The 15577-nt window shown below is 37.7% G+C and overlaps 1 protein-coding gene across 1 annotated transcript in view; it reads left to right on the top strand.

Moving 5' to 3' along the window:
• The window catches only part of slc5a10 (solute carrier family 5 member 10), a 47879-nt gene extending 33616 nt beyond the window's left edge, over nucleotides 1–14263 (top strand). Inside the window, exons 10-15 of the mRNA XM_065254303.1 lie at nucleotides 452–559; nucleotides 673–823; nucleotides 2267–2435; nucleotides 8244–8459; nucleotides 8684–8774; nucleotides 11673–14263. Of these exons, the coding sequence (XP_065110375.1) occupies nucleotides 452–559; nucleotides 673–823; nucleotides 2267–2435; nucleotides 8244–8459; nucleotides 8684–8774; nucleotides 11673–11869 (932 nt within the window). The 3' untranslated portion in view covers nucleotides 11870–14263. The remainder of the gene's footprint in view (nucleotides 1–451; nucleotides 560–672; nucleotides 824–2266; nucleotides 2436–8243; nucleotides 8460–8683; nucleotides 8775–11672) is intronic.
• Nucleotides 14264–15577: the final 1314 nt, after the last annotated feature.

Here is a 15577-nt window from a genome sequence, read left to right as displayed (position 1 = left end):
ACAAGTCGCATACCTTCGATATGGAAAGCAATACTTTACTACCAGCAATATTCTGACACCTCACTATTTACAATACTTCAATAGTACACTACTTACAATACGTCACTACTTAAAGTATTTTAATATAGTACACAATGTATTTTACAACTGGCAAAAATTTGATAGGCCTACTTGACCACCTGCAGTTATTTGAAACTAAACTGACAATATTTACTTACAGTGTTTCATTGACAATACTTTGATACTACACTACTTACAATACTTTTTTTACGGTATCTTATAAAAAAAATACAATGCTACATCTTTGTTTTGTGACTATGATTGGAATCTTTAGAATTATTTTGTATTCTTTAGTATGTAAATACAACGGTACATCAACATGCATATTCAGCCTAATTATATCAACCGGAGTTCTTCCTCTTTGTTAACTTTTGCACATCTTTGTATTCAGACACAGTGGCCTGTGTTGACCCTGAGGAGTGTCTAAAGGTGTGTGGTGCAGAGGTGGGCTGTTCCAACATCGCTTTTCCAAAACTGGTCATCGAACTCATGCCAAGCGGTAATGTGGATCGTTATCTGTGCTGATATGTATTTATTGTCGATGTAAATATTTAATGTTAATCAATATATTTTAAAAGGCACGTTTTATATAATTGTAAATCTTTGTTCCAGGTCTCCGGGGTTTAATGATAGCTGTAATGATGGCTGCCCTGATGTCATCACTGACCTCCATCTTTAACAGCAGTAGCACACTCTTCACAATGGACATTTGGAAGAAATATCGTAGAGGTGCCAGTGAGAAGGAACTGCTGCTGGTTGGCAGGTGTGTATGTGTGAATATGTCTGTGTGTTTGCTGTTAAATTAGGTCATCTATTAGAAACCATCAATCATTATGACAATGCATATAACACATTTACATTTATTCATTTAGCTTTTATCCAAAGCGACTTACAATTGCTATATATGTCAGAGGTCGCACGCCTCTGGAGCAACTAGGGGTTAAGTGTTTTGCTCAGGGACACAACAGTGTGTTACATTGGATTCAAACCGGGTCTCTCACACCAAAGGCATGTGTCTTATCCACTGCGTCATCACCACCCACCTTAACACACTACCATTCGGAAGTTTAGGGTCACTTATTTTCTTTATTACATTTTTTTCCACATTTTAGAATATAGCTTAAAGGGACTCTCCACTTTTTTTGAAAATATGCTCATTTTCCAGCCCCCCTAGAGTTGAACATTTGATGCTTACTGTTTTGAAATCCATTCAGCCGATGTCCGGGTCTGGCGCTAGCACTTTTAGCATAGCTTAAATCCATTGAATCTGATTAGACCATTACCATTGCACTAAAAAATAACCAAAAAGTTTCGATATTTTTCTTATTTAAAACTTGTAGTTACATCATGTACTAAGACTGACAGAAAATTAAAAGTTGCGATTTTCTAGACATATATGTCTAGGAACTATACTCTCATTCTGGCGTAATAATCAAGGACTTTGCTGCCGTAACATCGCTGCAGCAGGCGCAATGATATTATGCAGCACCTGACAATAGTCCTGTGCTATTAAAAAAAGGGGACTATTTTCGGGCAGTGCGTAATATCAAGCTTTAAATAGAAAAAATATAGAAACTCTTTGGTTATTTTTAGCCTGATGCTAATGGTCTAATCAGATTCAATGGATTATGCTAAGCTATGCTAAAAGTGGCACCGCCAGACCAGGAGATCGGCTGAATGGATTCCAAAACAATAAAAATCAAATGTTTAACTCTAGGGGAGCTGGAAAATGAGCATATTTTAAAAAAAAGTGGCGTGTCCCTTTAAATCAACCCAGCATAGGTCAAATTACAACCCAAGGGGCTAGGCTCATCCCTTTTTGATCCAACGCTGGGTTGAAAATAACCCAGCACAGCATTGTAAACTTATTTTAGCTGTTAGACAATGGCGTAAATAGACAAAAATATTATTTAGAAAATAAGAAATCTAATAATAGATTGCTTGGTATTTATGCTTACACACTTACACAAGTACTCTCACAAAAATCTCTTGCACTTTAATTTGAATAAACTTTCCGGTTAATTTTAATATGCCGTGCCACTTTGCCTCTCATGTAAATTGATTTTGTTTTAAGTCTATGATTTGTGAAGCGTAGTCAAAGTATAGTGGGTCATGGAAATTAGGCTGCAAATATTACAGTATTGTTGGGTGTGGCATGTTGGTAAAAGCTCAGATGATAAAGTGAATGATGATTTATTTCTTTTAGGATAGTGACTGTAATTCTGGTGGTGATAAGTGTGGTTTGGATCCCAATTCTTCAGAGCGCCAACAGCGGTCAACTTTACGTCTACATCCAGTCAGTGACCAGCTATCTGGCCCCTCCTGTGACGGCCATATTTGTATTGGCTGTTTTCTGGAAAAGAACCAACGAGGCGGTAATACAAAATACCTTTCACTTCTCACAAAAAGCGCACATAACTCTAAGGCCTAACAGAGACTGTGTACTTATTTGAATACAGACATTTACAGTCACATGTATTCAAAGAAACTTCCTTTAGCCTGGTATGTTGGAATGGCCCCAGGTATTTTAATGCTTCGGTTAAGTGAGAGTGTGCAAATATTTCTTGTCAAAGAGACAAAGTGCGTGAGTAGGTGTCTAAAAGACAGCATAACTTTCACTTTTAGGTGACAAACAGACAGAGAGAATGGCTTCGGGGGACACCTTACAGTATAATCGTCCGATTATATAAAACAGTTAAATTTGTCTATCTAAAGCGTTTTTAAAATTGTATTTAAACTTATAAGGTGATTAATGATTCACGTGTACCATCGATACAAAACGTGTACTGATTGACATGTCACCCACTGTGGGTGGGACCGCATGACAGAGAAAATTACAGGTGATTTGAGATCCATGTCAGAGCATGTCAGCAACTGTTTAATTGTAACATTGCTTCAGTGTTATGTGTCGCCCGTGCCTGTAATTTATGAATTTGCTATTATAGGTTAAGGCATGATGCCCAGATGCCATATAAAATTCCAGAACTTCTAATTTTGTAAAGTTTTTTTGGTGCACATTTTGTACTAACTTGACCATTTAGATTTTGTACGTTCTTAAAATGTCAAAACTGTTGCATTAGCATAATACATAGATCTAAATTAATCTAGGCCTATAAGCATTTAATCTTGGCTAAAATGCCAAGTGTTCTTCTAAAAATGCTGACTGTGGCTTGGCAGCATTTCTTCAACTGAGGCGCTTTAGTTGCTATGATATTTCTGTTTTGTTTGGTTGGACTTGTATTTATCCCACCCCTTCTCCAACATGATTGGACGGGTGAGTAAAAATTGACATCGGCAAGGGAAGCGTTTTAACCAAAGTTAAACATTTTCAACTCTCTGCAACTGGTAAAAAAATTAGAAAAACGCTTAGCGTTTAACAGCTGCCAGCCTTTTTAAAATTCGCTTTGGTGTTCACAAACGACTAAGCTGTTAAGCTCAATACGGATTTTCTGTTGCAGTGGGATAATTACCCAGAAAAACTAGTCGCATCTGGTCTTTTATTGCATTATTGTTTTGTCTATTGTCTATTTTGAAAACGTTTATTTGCTGTTACAGCATTGATATTGTGGACAAACCAGTGTGTATTTCATTGAGATATTTAACAGAAATATATACATAGATGCATGTTTGTAAATGAGAGAGTGAGGGAAAGGAAAAATAATGATGATTATTGTATCTGGTGGTTTTAAATTAAATATCAAATATTTAATGTGTTTTTTTTGTGCTACATTCTTTTAAATAAGGGTTCTTAAAATGTTTTTGTTAATCTGTATGGTTCTAAAAACTTTTAACCTTGACCCATTTCAATGAAATCCAGCGTTAAACAAACAATATCAATTGTTTCCATAATGCTGTTTTTTTGGGAACCTGAACAAGCTTCAATTTTCCTCACAAACAACACCCCACTTCTTTGGTGACGATGATTTCGTGTCAGCTTTTGGTTTGTTTGTGTGTGTGTGCGCAATTCTTGTTAAAGTGCCCAAATAAGGACTTCCACTGCACTTCCTGCACGAAATAAAACAAGATTGTTACATAGAAATCTTTCATGTTCGAAAAAACTTTTTCGAAACTTGTACGAACCCTGGCGAAGTGCATTCGACACAGAAATACTCGGTCATACTTCCAGCTGCTTTTTTTGACACTGCCTATGTTTAACATGAGGAATCCAACTCTTTTGATAGCTATAAAAATCAGCTTATTATATTAATTATAATTAATTCCATTTACATGCAAACTGATTAATGGGCTATGCAGAAAACTGCATTTACACACAGGATTTGGAGTTTTTATCTGGTTTCTTGCAGGCAGTAACCTCACCGCCTGTAGTCCGCGAGCTGACTTTTATGCGTTACTTTACAATTTTTCCCGTTTGACATTTAACTTTTACACACAGAGACATGCTCACATGAACAAAACTGCAAAAAAGTCAGCCATATAGAATACAGCTAAGACCAGCATAAGCTGGTAGCTAGTTTTAGCTGGTTTAAGGTGGCAGTAGCTGGTTTAAGGTGGTCCTCCCAGCCTGGCAAAGCTGGTGGGTCAGCTGGTTTTCCAACCTGACCAGCTAAGTCCAGCTAGATTAGCTTAAAAAGTAACCAAAACATTGCTAGACCAGCTTGCCACACTAACAAAACCAGCTAAATCCAAGCTGGGGGATCAGCTAAAACCTTATGCTGGTCTTAGCTAGATTTTTTTAGTAGGGAGTTAAGGCGTTTTACATGCAATGCAAAATCGTGGTAATGGGCCGAAATTTAATTTTAAGACCTTTCTACAATAAAAGAAAATGGTTTTATGCATTTACATGACCTTACACATTATTAGTTGACTAAGTAAAATCTTACAGTGTTCTCAATATGATCGACTGTCATCATGAGTAAGCTGTTAAACTGGTACTTAAAAAAAAAAAACGATAAAAAAACCTGTTAAACAAAACAAAGCCTCTAAATTAAAGGGAGGGCTCTTGGAATTCCTGTGCTGGTTTAAGGAATTTTACCCTGAAGGATACTTTACAGGAAAACTACCCCCATTGCCCGTAGCATAAAGGAAATACTCTATTTTGCCAGTTTGATCTCAGATAAGCGTAATTACTATATATTTTTTGGTTACTATGTAAAAATTGTGCGAACTGACTCAAGTGGGTATGATGTTGTGAAAGCTAATATTGCCTTGAGTAAAGGAAGCTCCCTGAAACAAACCTCAAATGCTTGGGGGACATTTTCATGGGAAGAAATAAATCATTAAAGTGAATGCGTGTGGGTGAATGAGTTTATGAACAAAAATGGAACCAAAGTTGCGAAGTTACATAACTTTTTAACATCTAATTATCAACCTGCTTTCTTTTATGTCTTTTTTGTCTGATCATACGTCAAGCACCCCAAATGACACCATGACATTTTAAAAGTATTCTTTGCTTTTCATGGGATTTTTAACATGTGCTCCTCCCTAAAGCACCTTAATAGAAAGCATATCATACCAAGAATGTTTGTGGTGGAGTTCAGCTTAGAAACTCATTCAGATGTGTCCTTAGATGCCAAACTGAATGTAGCATTTACAGAATAAACAATTACAACATCAATTCACAAGAAACAAAGCATGCTTCTAAAAAGGAACACTGATCTTAGTGTATAATTGAATAAGGGAGCGTAGTGGATTAAGCTATAGTGGAAGAAATAGTTCACCCCAAAAGGAAAAGAAAAAATGTCAAATTTGATGCATTTAAAATGCAAACTAAAACCAATGGTGCTTGGTGTCATTGCCATCAAACTTAGTGCAGTACGACAAGTATTTAAATGTGCGATTGTTCGATTTAAGTGCTACTCTCTTAAAAATAATAGTTCCCAATAGGTTCTATATCAAGCTGCATGGTTTCATAAAACCTTTCTGTGCCACAAGAGTTATTTTGTAGACAAATACTTTTCCTGATTGGCACATGCATGTTTGAAAATACACAAGAGATCAAAATCTGTCAACATGCTCACAAAAGAGATTTTGAAAGCCACTATTGTTTCTTCAGAAACATTGCATTTAAGATTTGCTTTCTGTAGTAATGTTGAAGTCATTAGTTGTGTTTCCATTAAAGATTTGCACAAAACTTTAGCCTTATTTTTTAAATGTCGACAAAAAACTATTGAAAATGACGTTGTTTCTGTAATGATATTATGCGTAAAACTTAATTTTGTTGTCCCACGAAGTCATTCCAAAATTATGGCAACAGGTGTGTTCAACTTCTGCTGCGCAGACCGACATGCGGATGACATCAAAATACAACGTAAGCGACTTGAAAGCATACAGAGCAGTCGACTCCCGAATCGTATGTATTTTGATGTCATGCCCTTGTAATGCGACGATGAAGTCAAAAGGTGTGTTTGACATCGGCTGCGGCTGGATGTAACCGATCGGCGAGATTAGCCGGGGGGAGGAGCTGAAAACGGAGACGTGTGCTGAGTCCCAATTCGCCTACGACCTAAAAGTATGTACTGTTTTTGTGAGGAAAACGTACATACTTTTGAGTGTGTAGCAAAAGAGTATGCAAGTTCTGGGACGTACTTTGATGACGTCATGCAACGTGAACGAAAACGTGGTTGCCTAGTTACGCACACCACGACTGTTAACAATGTTTCATTCATTCTTATAACTTATGTCCAATATAATTTTATTTACTATTCACATTTTTTTTCTCATACTACGATTTGGGACGTACTAATTCTAGTTTCGAATACTATTTAGGATGGATAGTATGCGAATTGGGACTCAGCAGTGAAGTCGGACGCGCTGTGCTTCCCGTACTTTGCGGCATTTACGTCAAGCATGGCTGATCACGTGTCGTTTTCTTGCTTAATCGCATTAAACATGATTTGTAAGATGTAAACTACATAAAGTGAATTATACTGTTTTGAATGTCCGTGTATGAGCATGAGTGGAACTGAAGAGGCTTACAGCATCTGTTTTTACAAGAATAAAGTTCAACATAAGCATATATAAATACCAATGTTGTGGGGTCTACGTTTTTTATCCATTTTATTTTGATGAAGATGACACAATATAACATCGCGACTACATTAAAAGAGCTTTAACTGTTATAAAAATACAGATTTGTGGGCATTTGTGGAACTGAGGGCGTGAAAATACACACGTGATTGTCGTCATGTGGTAAATCCAACCAATCTTGAAACAGCTGTGTCGTCATTACAGCCCGTGCAGCTCCTCTTTGCGAACTGCGCTGGCTAACTCAGTCGGCTGATCTCGAACCGTTCTCGCGGTACTTAAAAACCTCATGACACAGTCACGTGCCGGCAGCACCAGTCGGACAAGGTTACTAACCAGAATGCACTGCTTCAAGTCAGCCGCCGATCGGTCTGCGCAGCGCCGCATGAAGTCGAACACACCTAAACACACCTTTTCTGTCTTGTCCTCCAACCAAACATACCACACCATATTTAAAGAATGATCATATGACTTTTACGCAATTCATTTGACCTGTAAATGCGTAAAAACTGTTTCCATTGCAGTTTTGCGATATATACCTTTTTTGAATTGCCTGTAAAACCACCTTACCCAAGCGTTAAAACTTTTTTACGATACATGGGAGTTTATGCGAAATTGTCGTGTTTTCATTGGACGCAATTTCAATTTGTGCAATTTGAAGGGTAATGGAAACGCAACTATTGGTGTTGTTAAGAGTCCACCAGGTGAGATTATGCCTCTTGAAGTCCCTGTGAACATGAAGTCATGATCGTATTTCTGATTGAAACAGAATAGGCTTGTTTGACTTTATGCGGCACCTCAAGAACTGACAGGCGGATTGCATAAAAAAGTATTTGCGAGAGCAATGCGAGAAATCATGAGGTGTCTGATTTTGATTAAAGTTTATGAAGGCACATGAATTAAAAAATAATAATAATCACAAACATGAATGAATTGTTTATAATAAACACTGCAATATTCAAAAAAATTGAAAATTGAGAAATGTCAGTTTTGATTTCATGGGACTTTTGTGACTGTTCAACAAAGAAAAAGTCGTAACCTTAAGAGAGATCAGTGCATTTGGCTTGAAGTGTTACATGTACCTAACATTTATGCAGTTGGCAGATGCTTTTAGTCAATGTGACTTCATGTGTGTTGGTGTATTGGTTGTGTAAGGGAGGTGTTCTCATGTGTCTTGGTTGGTTGTCGTCTACATATAGGGAGCATTCTGGGGCCTGATGGTGGGTTTAACGGTGGGACTGACACGGATGATCCTAGAATTTGCATTCCCTCCCCCCCGCTGCGGTGTGTTTGACCCTGCACCTGCCGTCCTAAGAAGAGTACACTACCTGCACTTTGCCATTATTCTCTGCGGCCTTACTGCTATTGTCGTTGTTGTGATTAGTCTGCTTACTCCACCACCCACTGAAGAACAGGTATGCTCACTTTCTCCAACATACAAAGCTTTTGTTAACACATCTTTTCAGCCTGGTCAAACAAATCACACAGGAATGTGTCTATAGGACTCATGTTGGAACTATTCGTTAAGAATATGAATGAGAATTTTCTTCCTGAAAAATCTGGAAAATATCTCCATTTTCAATTTTCTTAAATCTGGAGACAATGGTGTGAGCATGACTTGTGTTTAATTTCATTTCAGATGCATAATCTGACGTGGTGGACTCTGAACCACACCAGTGAAAGAGAAATCGCTCTACAGAAAGTATCCACGCTAAGCCGCAGGACAGAAGGTATGTAGTGCACACAAACACAAGCTAATCCTGTTTCCTGTATGAGCATGGATGTGTGAGAGGAGTTTACTGTAGATAGCCCGATGATAGATCTCAGGAGGATTTCTGTGGCCTATTTATCTGGGTGTGGTCATGTTCTACATCTATGTATCAACTGACAATACAAAACAAAACAGATTTATATGCGTGAGAACACACACAAGGAATTGCAAAAATACCTGTTATATGTTGTGATCATTTTGCAAGCATGAAAGATTGCGGCATAATATTGTATATGCTGTAGTAGTTTTCTTTGCTTTAATAATTGTTTTTATGCAGTATGCCATCTCATACAGGACATATAAAAAGTTTGTTCAGATAGATAGACAGACAGACACTCTAGAAAAACAAATAGATAGATAGCTAGGTAGACAGCTAGGTAGACAGCTAGATAGACAGCTAGGTAGACAGCTAGGTAGACAGATAGACAGCTAGATAGACAGACAGCTAGATATACACCCTAGAAATATGGACAAACCGTCAGTCAGACAGACAGAAAGACAGATAGATAAGTGGGTAGGTAGACAGATATACAGACAGATAAATAGACAGACAGACTCTATAAAGACAGTCAGTCAGTCAGACAGACAGACAGACAGATAGATAAGTGGGTAGGTAGACAGGTATACAGACAGATAAATAGACAGACAAACTCTAGAAAGACAGTCAGACAGACAGACAGACAGATAGATAAGTGGGTAGGTAGACAGGTATACAGACAGATAAATAGACAGACAAACTCTAGAAAGACAGTCAGTTAGACAGACAGACAGACAGACAGATAGATTGATAGACAGACACTCTAAACAACAAATAGATAGGTGGGTAGGTAGACAGATACAGACAGACTGATACATACTCTAGAAAGACAGGTGGACAGCTAGGTAGACAGGCAGACAGATTGATGGATAAATACTCTAGAAAAACAGACAGACAGGCAGCTAGATGGACAGCTAGGTAAACAGACAGACATATTGGGCTCTATTTTAACGATCTGAAACGCAAGTGCGAAGCGCAACGCGCAAGTGAGTTTGTGGGCGGATCTTGGGCGCTGTTGCTATTTTCCCGGCGTGAGAAATAACTCTTGCGCCAGGCGCAAATCAATAAGGGGTTGGTCTGAAGTAGGTTCATTATTCATAGGTGTGGTTTGGGCGTAACGTCAAATAAACCAATCAGAACGCTAGCCAACATTCCCTTTAAACGCAAGGGCGCAAGTTCTATGGCGGGTTGCTATTATTATGACGGATTTACCAAGCGCACGCCAGGAGCGGTTCACAGCCGAGGAGACCGACGTCCTTGTACGGGGGAATCCCACGCTTGCCAGCATAAATCGGGCACGCCGTGTAACGGGAGGTGGATCTGCCTCAGGACTTGACGCCAGCAGAGGACATCGCTGCGTCCACCCTCACCGCTGAAAGGGTGGTCCAACCCCAAAGTACTCTTACAAATCAAGTTCATATACATTAAGGTTTCTTATGAAAACATTTTAACTATTATTTACATAAAATAAACGTAATACAGCCACACAACAAAGTTATGAAAATATTTTAATCGTTATTTGCATGAGAATAAATAAAAACTATCACCACAATGCTCACCACTATGATTCCCCTTATCTCGTGTATTAATATTTTTAAGTGTAACAATTTATGATTTGCAAAAATAACTGTTGCATCTGTGTAGATTAGATAAGCAAAGTGTATGCGCGTTGTGCACGCTATACATTATGGTCAAGCATGCGCCCTTAAAATAGCATAATGAACCACGCGCAACGCGCCACTGACTTAAGACTAGTTTTTTTTGGTTAGTAGCGCAATTGTTTTTTGAAACTGCAAAATAGCATAAGAGATGGTTTGCGCCGCAACACGCCTCCTTTTTGCGCTGAACCGCCCAGGGAGCGCAAGTTCATTCCCTAGTTTGCTGACGTGCATCTGTGGAGGGAAAAACCCCGCTGTGCGCCGGCGCAAAATACGAATGATACATGCGTCACTGACAAAGTCAATTGCGCTGGGTGCAAGATAGGGCCCATTGTTTGATTGTTTGATTGATTGACTGATAAATACTCTGGAAAGACAGACAGGTAGAAAGACAGAAAATAGACAGAAAGTCAGACAAATAGACAGTCAGACAAATTGATAGATACTCTAGAAAGATGGACAGGTAGACAAATAGAGAGACAGGCAGACATACAGGCAGATATATAGACAAACAGATTGATAGATAATACTCTTGGAAGACAGACAGACAAATACTCTAGAAAGTCGGACAGGCGGGCAGACAGATATATTTGTTTAGAATAAAATAAACTGATAAAAAATACAGATAAAAAGTATTTAGACACTTTAAAGGTGGGGTGCATGATTTTTGTAAAACACTTTGGAAAATGGAGTCGGGCCGAGAACCAAAAAACACTTGTAGCTAATCAGCAGTACGGGGCGTGTCTACTCACCGACATCGTTGCCTGGGTTGTGTATGTGCGGGGTCCAGATCCTATTGGGGTAGGGGCGTGTTTGTTTAGGTGATTTCAAATATTGACATTGGCTTCCAGAGATCATGCACCCCGCCTTTAAGGCTATCAGACTCAGACTGCTGAATGATTTGACCTAGGAGTGGTTGGTTAATAATTGCACTTAGAAAAGTGAAGTTTGTATTGGAATCATTTATTGTCACTATGTTTGATCTTTTATTATCTACACAACATGTGGCTTAATTGTTTGAATACATATTGGAGATACTCTGAATATTAAAGCATGATAACCCCCTATTTTGTGTAGGTTCTGCCATTTGTGCTATGCAGTTGTCCTCTTGTTCATATATGTTTCTCATGTTATGCTTCTTCATCTAAATGTTTGCAAACAGGCTGCGAGTCTGTAAGCAGGGGTAAATGTGTTCGCACTGCCGGGTTCTGTAGTCCCCGACCAGGGCGACTTGCGCCTGGGACTCCGCCTCCCAGAATCCCAACCATCAGAGAGGATCCCTTCTGGTCTCGCTTCTGCTGCGTCAATGCCATCATTCTTGTGAGCATTAACATCTTCCTGTATGCTTACTACGCGTAATGCGCACATGCAAATGTCAGACGCATCTGTTTTTGTCCATACATGCATCATTTTGCTCTTCCACGAGTGATTACAGTAAATCTGATGCCAGCATGATTGGATAATGCATTCATTGCAGTGGTTAAATCATGATACAGTATGACATATGACGGATATAACGGTTGAGTTATCCCTTTTTAAAAATACATAGGTGTAAAATAGTGATCCAAAATCCTTTCCAAAATTCCATATGCAGTTCAGTGTGAAAAGACCTTACCTTAATTAAATAAGCTTATTTACAACTAGGGGGAATGTCTAATATGTATAATGTTAATGTGTTTTTAATTTAGCTTTTGATATGAATAAGCTTAAAGCTGATGTTTCTCATTTTTTTTCTATCTGAGCTTAATATCCAGACAAATATAAGTAACCTATTGAGTTTCCCGAAAACTGATACTTGAGCTTTCAAAACATTAATCTGATTCTTGGAGATTAAAGTTGATCAAGTCATATGCATTAGATTTTGGTATTAGTTTAAGTGTCTGTCACGTTTAAAAACTTAACATTATCCGACACTCCCAAATGGGTGGGTATAAGTTTAAACTCCAGGCAGTCGAAATAAATAAAAAGTGATTATAAGATGTAATGTAATAATGTAATGTACTGTACTGTTGATAAATCACTATGTAATGTGCCTTAATAATAATTATATCTATAATAGCGTGAGAATATCTTGGGAGTAAAGACAGCTTGTAAATGATTGTAAGGGCGTTACATTTTACTAACAAGGTTATAAAAAGAATATTTGAGCTTGTGTTTGTGTGTGTTTTACAATGAAAACTGAAATGTACATGCAAATAATTTATGAGGTATATAAACACATCAGATGTTGGAAACACAAGAAAATGTGGTAACACTTTACAATAAGATTGTATGTGTGTAAACAAACTAGTTAATGCATTAGCTAACATAAACTGACAATGAAAAATACTTCTACAGCATTTATTAATCTTTGTTCATGTTAATTTCGGCATTTACTAATGCATTTATCAAGCGTTGTAACCAGGGGCGGAGCCAGACATTGTAGACTTTGGGGGCTTAGCCAAATCTAGGGGTTCCAAAGCATGGTCTCCTGCTAATAATGTTTCTCCATTTATGGCAGCTTTATAAACTTTTTTAATCTAAGTGTTCTCTGTATTATCATTTTGAAACTGTAACATGTTTTGACAATGATACTTTTACTTCTCTTATTCAAAAATAGGCAAAATATGTTTGCTGTAATCCAGTAACTATGATGCTACATAAGAAAGAATAACAACTGACTTCAGCAGAACAATTTCTGCTTAATGGAATCTCTCTCTCTCTCTCTCTCTCTCTCTCTCTCTCTCTCTCTCTCTCTCTCTCTCTCTCTCTCTCTCTCTCTCTCTCCCTCTCTCTCTCTCTCCCTCTTTGCACTAACAATTATCACACATAAGCATATGTAATGTAAGAGATTGAGGATTCACATTTTATAACTGTCCATCAATGAATTTCTGAGGTAAAATCATTGTGAATTTCAGTGAAATGCATAAGGGCAAAACATAAGCTGCCTAAGTACTGTAACTATATACTTTCTCACCTTCTTACTTCTGACGTCTTTAAAAAAATCGTACATCCATCTATAAAAAAAGAGATAAATGATATGTGCAATGAGTTTATTTTTTCAAAGTTTTAATTCACTGTGATTAAATGTACTTTAAATATCACATTACCAACGACAGTGTGCAGCAGAGGAGGCAGACTAGACCAGAGCGCATCAGCAGACGTTAGGCATGCAGATAATATATCAGTTGACGCTATTTAACAGTATTTACATCACAAAACTATTAATATACACTTTTACAGTAATAACGAAGGCACTGTAATAATAAACACTATGAAAATGCGTTTACTGTGGGGAGAATCAGCATATTAATTTGCCTTTAACTTGAATCTCTTATTCGTTTTAACTTGAGTGGACCGGGGTGTTTTAATCTGAATGTCGCCACCTAGCGTACTGGATGAATTCATTTTTACAGATCTGAAAAGATTCGGGGCTTTTGACAAAACATTCGGTGCTTGAGCCCCAGAAGAGCCCCCCTCCCTCTGCCCCTGGTTGTAACTGTTTACATTGTTTATTGTTTGTTCATGTTAGTTAATACATTTACTAAGGTTTACTAATACGACATTAATGTAAACTGTTAACGAAAATGTTACTATTGATTAATGCAAGTGATGTGGGGGTTTGATAACATTGTATTGCTAATTTATTGGTAATGGCATGAAGCATAAAAAAAGTTTAAAAGACAAATTAATTAAAAAAAAACATTTAAGTTAATATGTTTATGCTTTACCACTGTAGAAAGTGAAAAGTTACTTCAACTGGTAAAACTTAAAGAGTAACTAAACCCCAAACCAACTTTTTTTAGTTAATGATCTGTAAGAATGATGCTTTATTAGTGCTGTTCATTGATTTTAGTAAGTTTTTTGACATTTGGATATAAAGTGTTTCAATACTACAATATATGGTGTAAAATTGTCTGAGTGCTGCCCTCTTGAGGTTGAACGGTGGCTACTGCAGTTTAATTTTCCTATTGGATGTTGGGTCCAAGAAATGACTCGTGACGTAAGCAGGTTCAAGCTCACCACGCCCTTGTTACGATGTCATTACACACTTAGTTCATCCCCTCTATCTCCGTTGGGATCTGCCCACTTTTCTTGCATTTTTCAAATATTGCAGTGGGTGGAGTCAGGCTCTGATCAGGGGTTTAGTTACGCTTTAAAAAAAAAAAATAGTTTTTCCAATTTGTATGTTTAAGTAAAAAATACTTTTTTAAGTTAATTTAAGTTAAAAATTGTAACTTTTTTAGGTGTTAACAATTGAAGTAATTTTTAAGTTGATCCAACTTTTCACTTTTTACCAAGTAAATGCTGGGTTATTTTCAGAAAGGGACAAACCCAACCCACTGGGTTGTAATTTAACCTATGCTGGGTTGTTTCAACCCAAAATGCTGTGTTGTTTTAACCCATTGTTGGGTCAAATACTGTATAAACATTTTCTGGCATAATTTAACCCGGCGGCTGGGCTCATTCTTTTTTTGACCTAATGCTGGGTTCGAAAATAACCAATTTTTTATGTAATATAATAATTTGAAATATTTTTTGGGGAAAAGAGGGAAATCTAACTGAAATTTTTTCAGGCAATACAAATGTCATATTTTGCAGTGGCGGCTCGTGACTGCTCATCCGAGGGGTGCTAATTCAAAATAAGTGTTCGGAGTGTCATGTGTTGCTTGCGTTTTCAAAATATGTGTTTGTTGCGTCATGTGAACCATGTGCATCACGTGTTTTGTCAAAATAAGTGCCTCCTGCACACGCGTCAAAACCGTTTATGATAAAAGAGACGCTCACGTTCACAAAATACACGCAAGACACTCCCTTAACATTAAACTCGGATTACGCATGAGATTATGCCAGTATCTGGCAATCGCGAGCATCTCTTTTATCAAAAACCCTTTAGATGCATCTGCAACAGGCACTTATATTGACAAGATGATGCACACAGGATCTCTCAATGCGCAAAACACATATTTTGATAAAAGGAACCACACAGATGACGGGCTACATACATGTTGTGACGAACTTTGCATCGAGCGCCCTCGAAAAAAGAAGTCACCGGCCGCCACTGATATTTTAAATGTGAACTGTCTC

The sequence above is a fragment of the Paramisgurnus dabryanus genome, chromosome 4, assembly GCF_030506205.2.
Source record: "Paramisgurnus dabryanus chromosome 4, PD_genome_1.1, whole genome shotgun sequence".
In the NCBI taxonomy this organism is placed as follows: Eukaryota; Metazoa; Chordata; class Actinopteri; order Cypriniformes; family Cobitidae; genus Paramisgurnus; species Paramisgurnus dabryanus.
The sequence above is the reverse complement of the archived record's forward strand: the minus strand, read 5'-3'. Positions and strand labels throughout refer to the sequence as shown.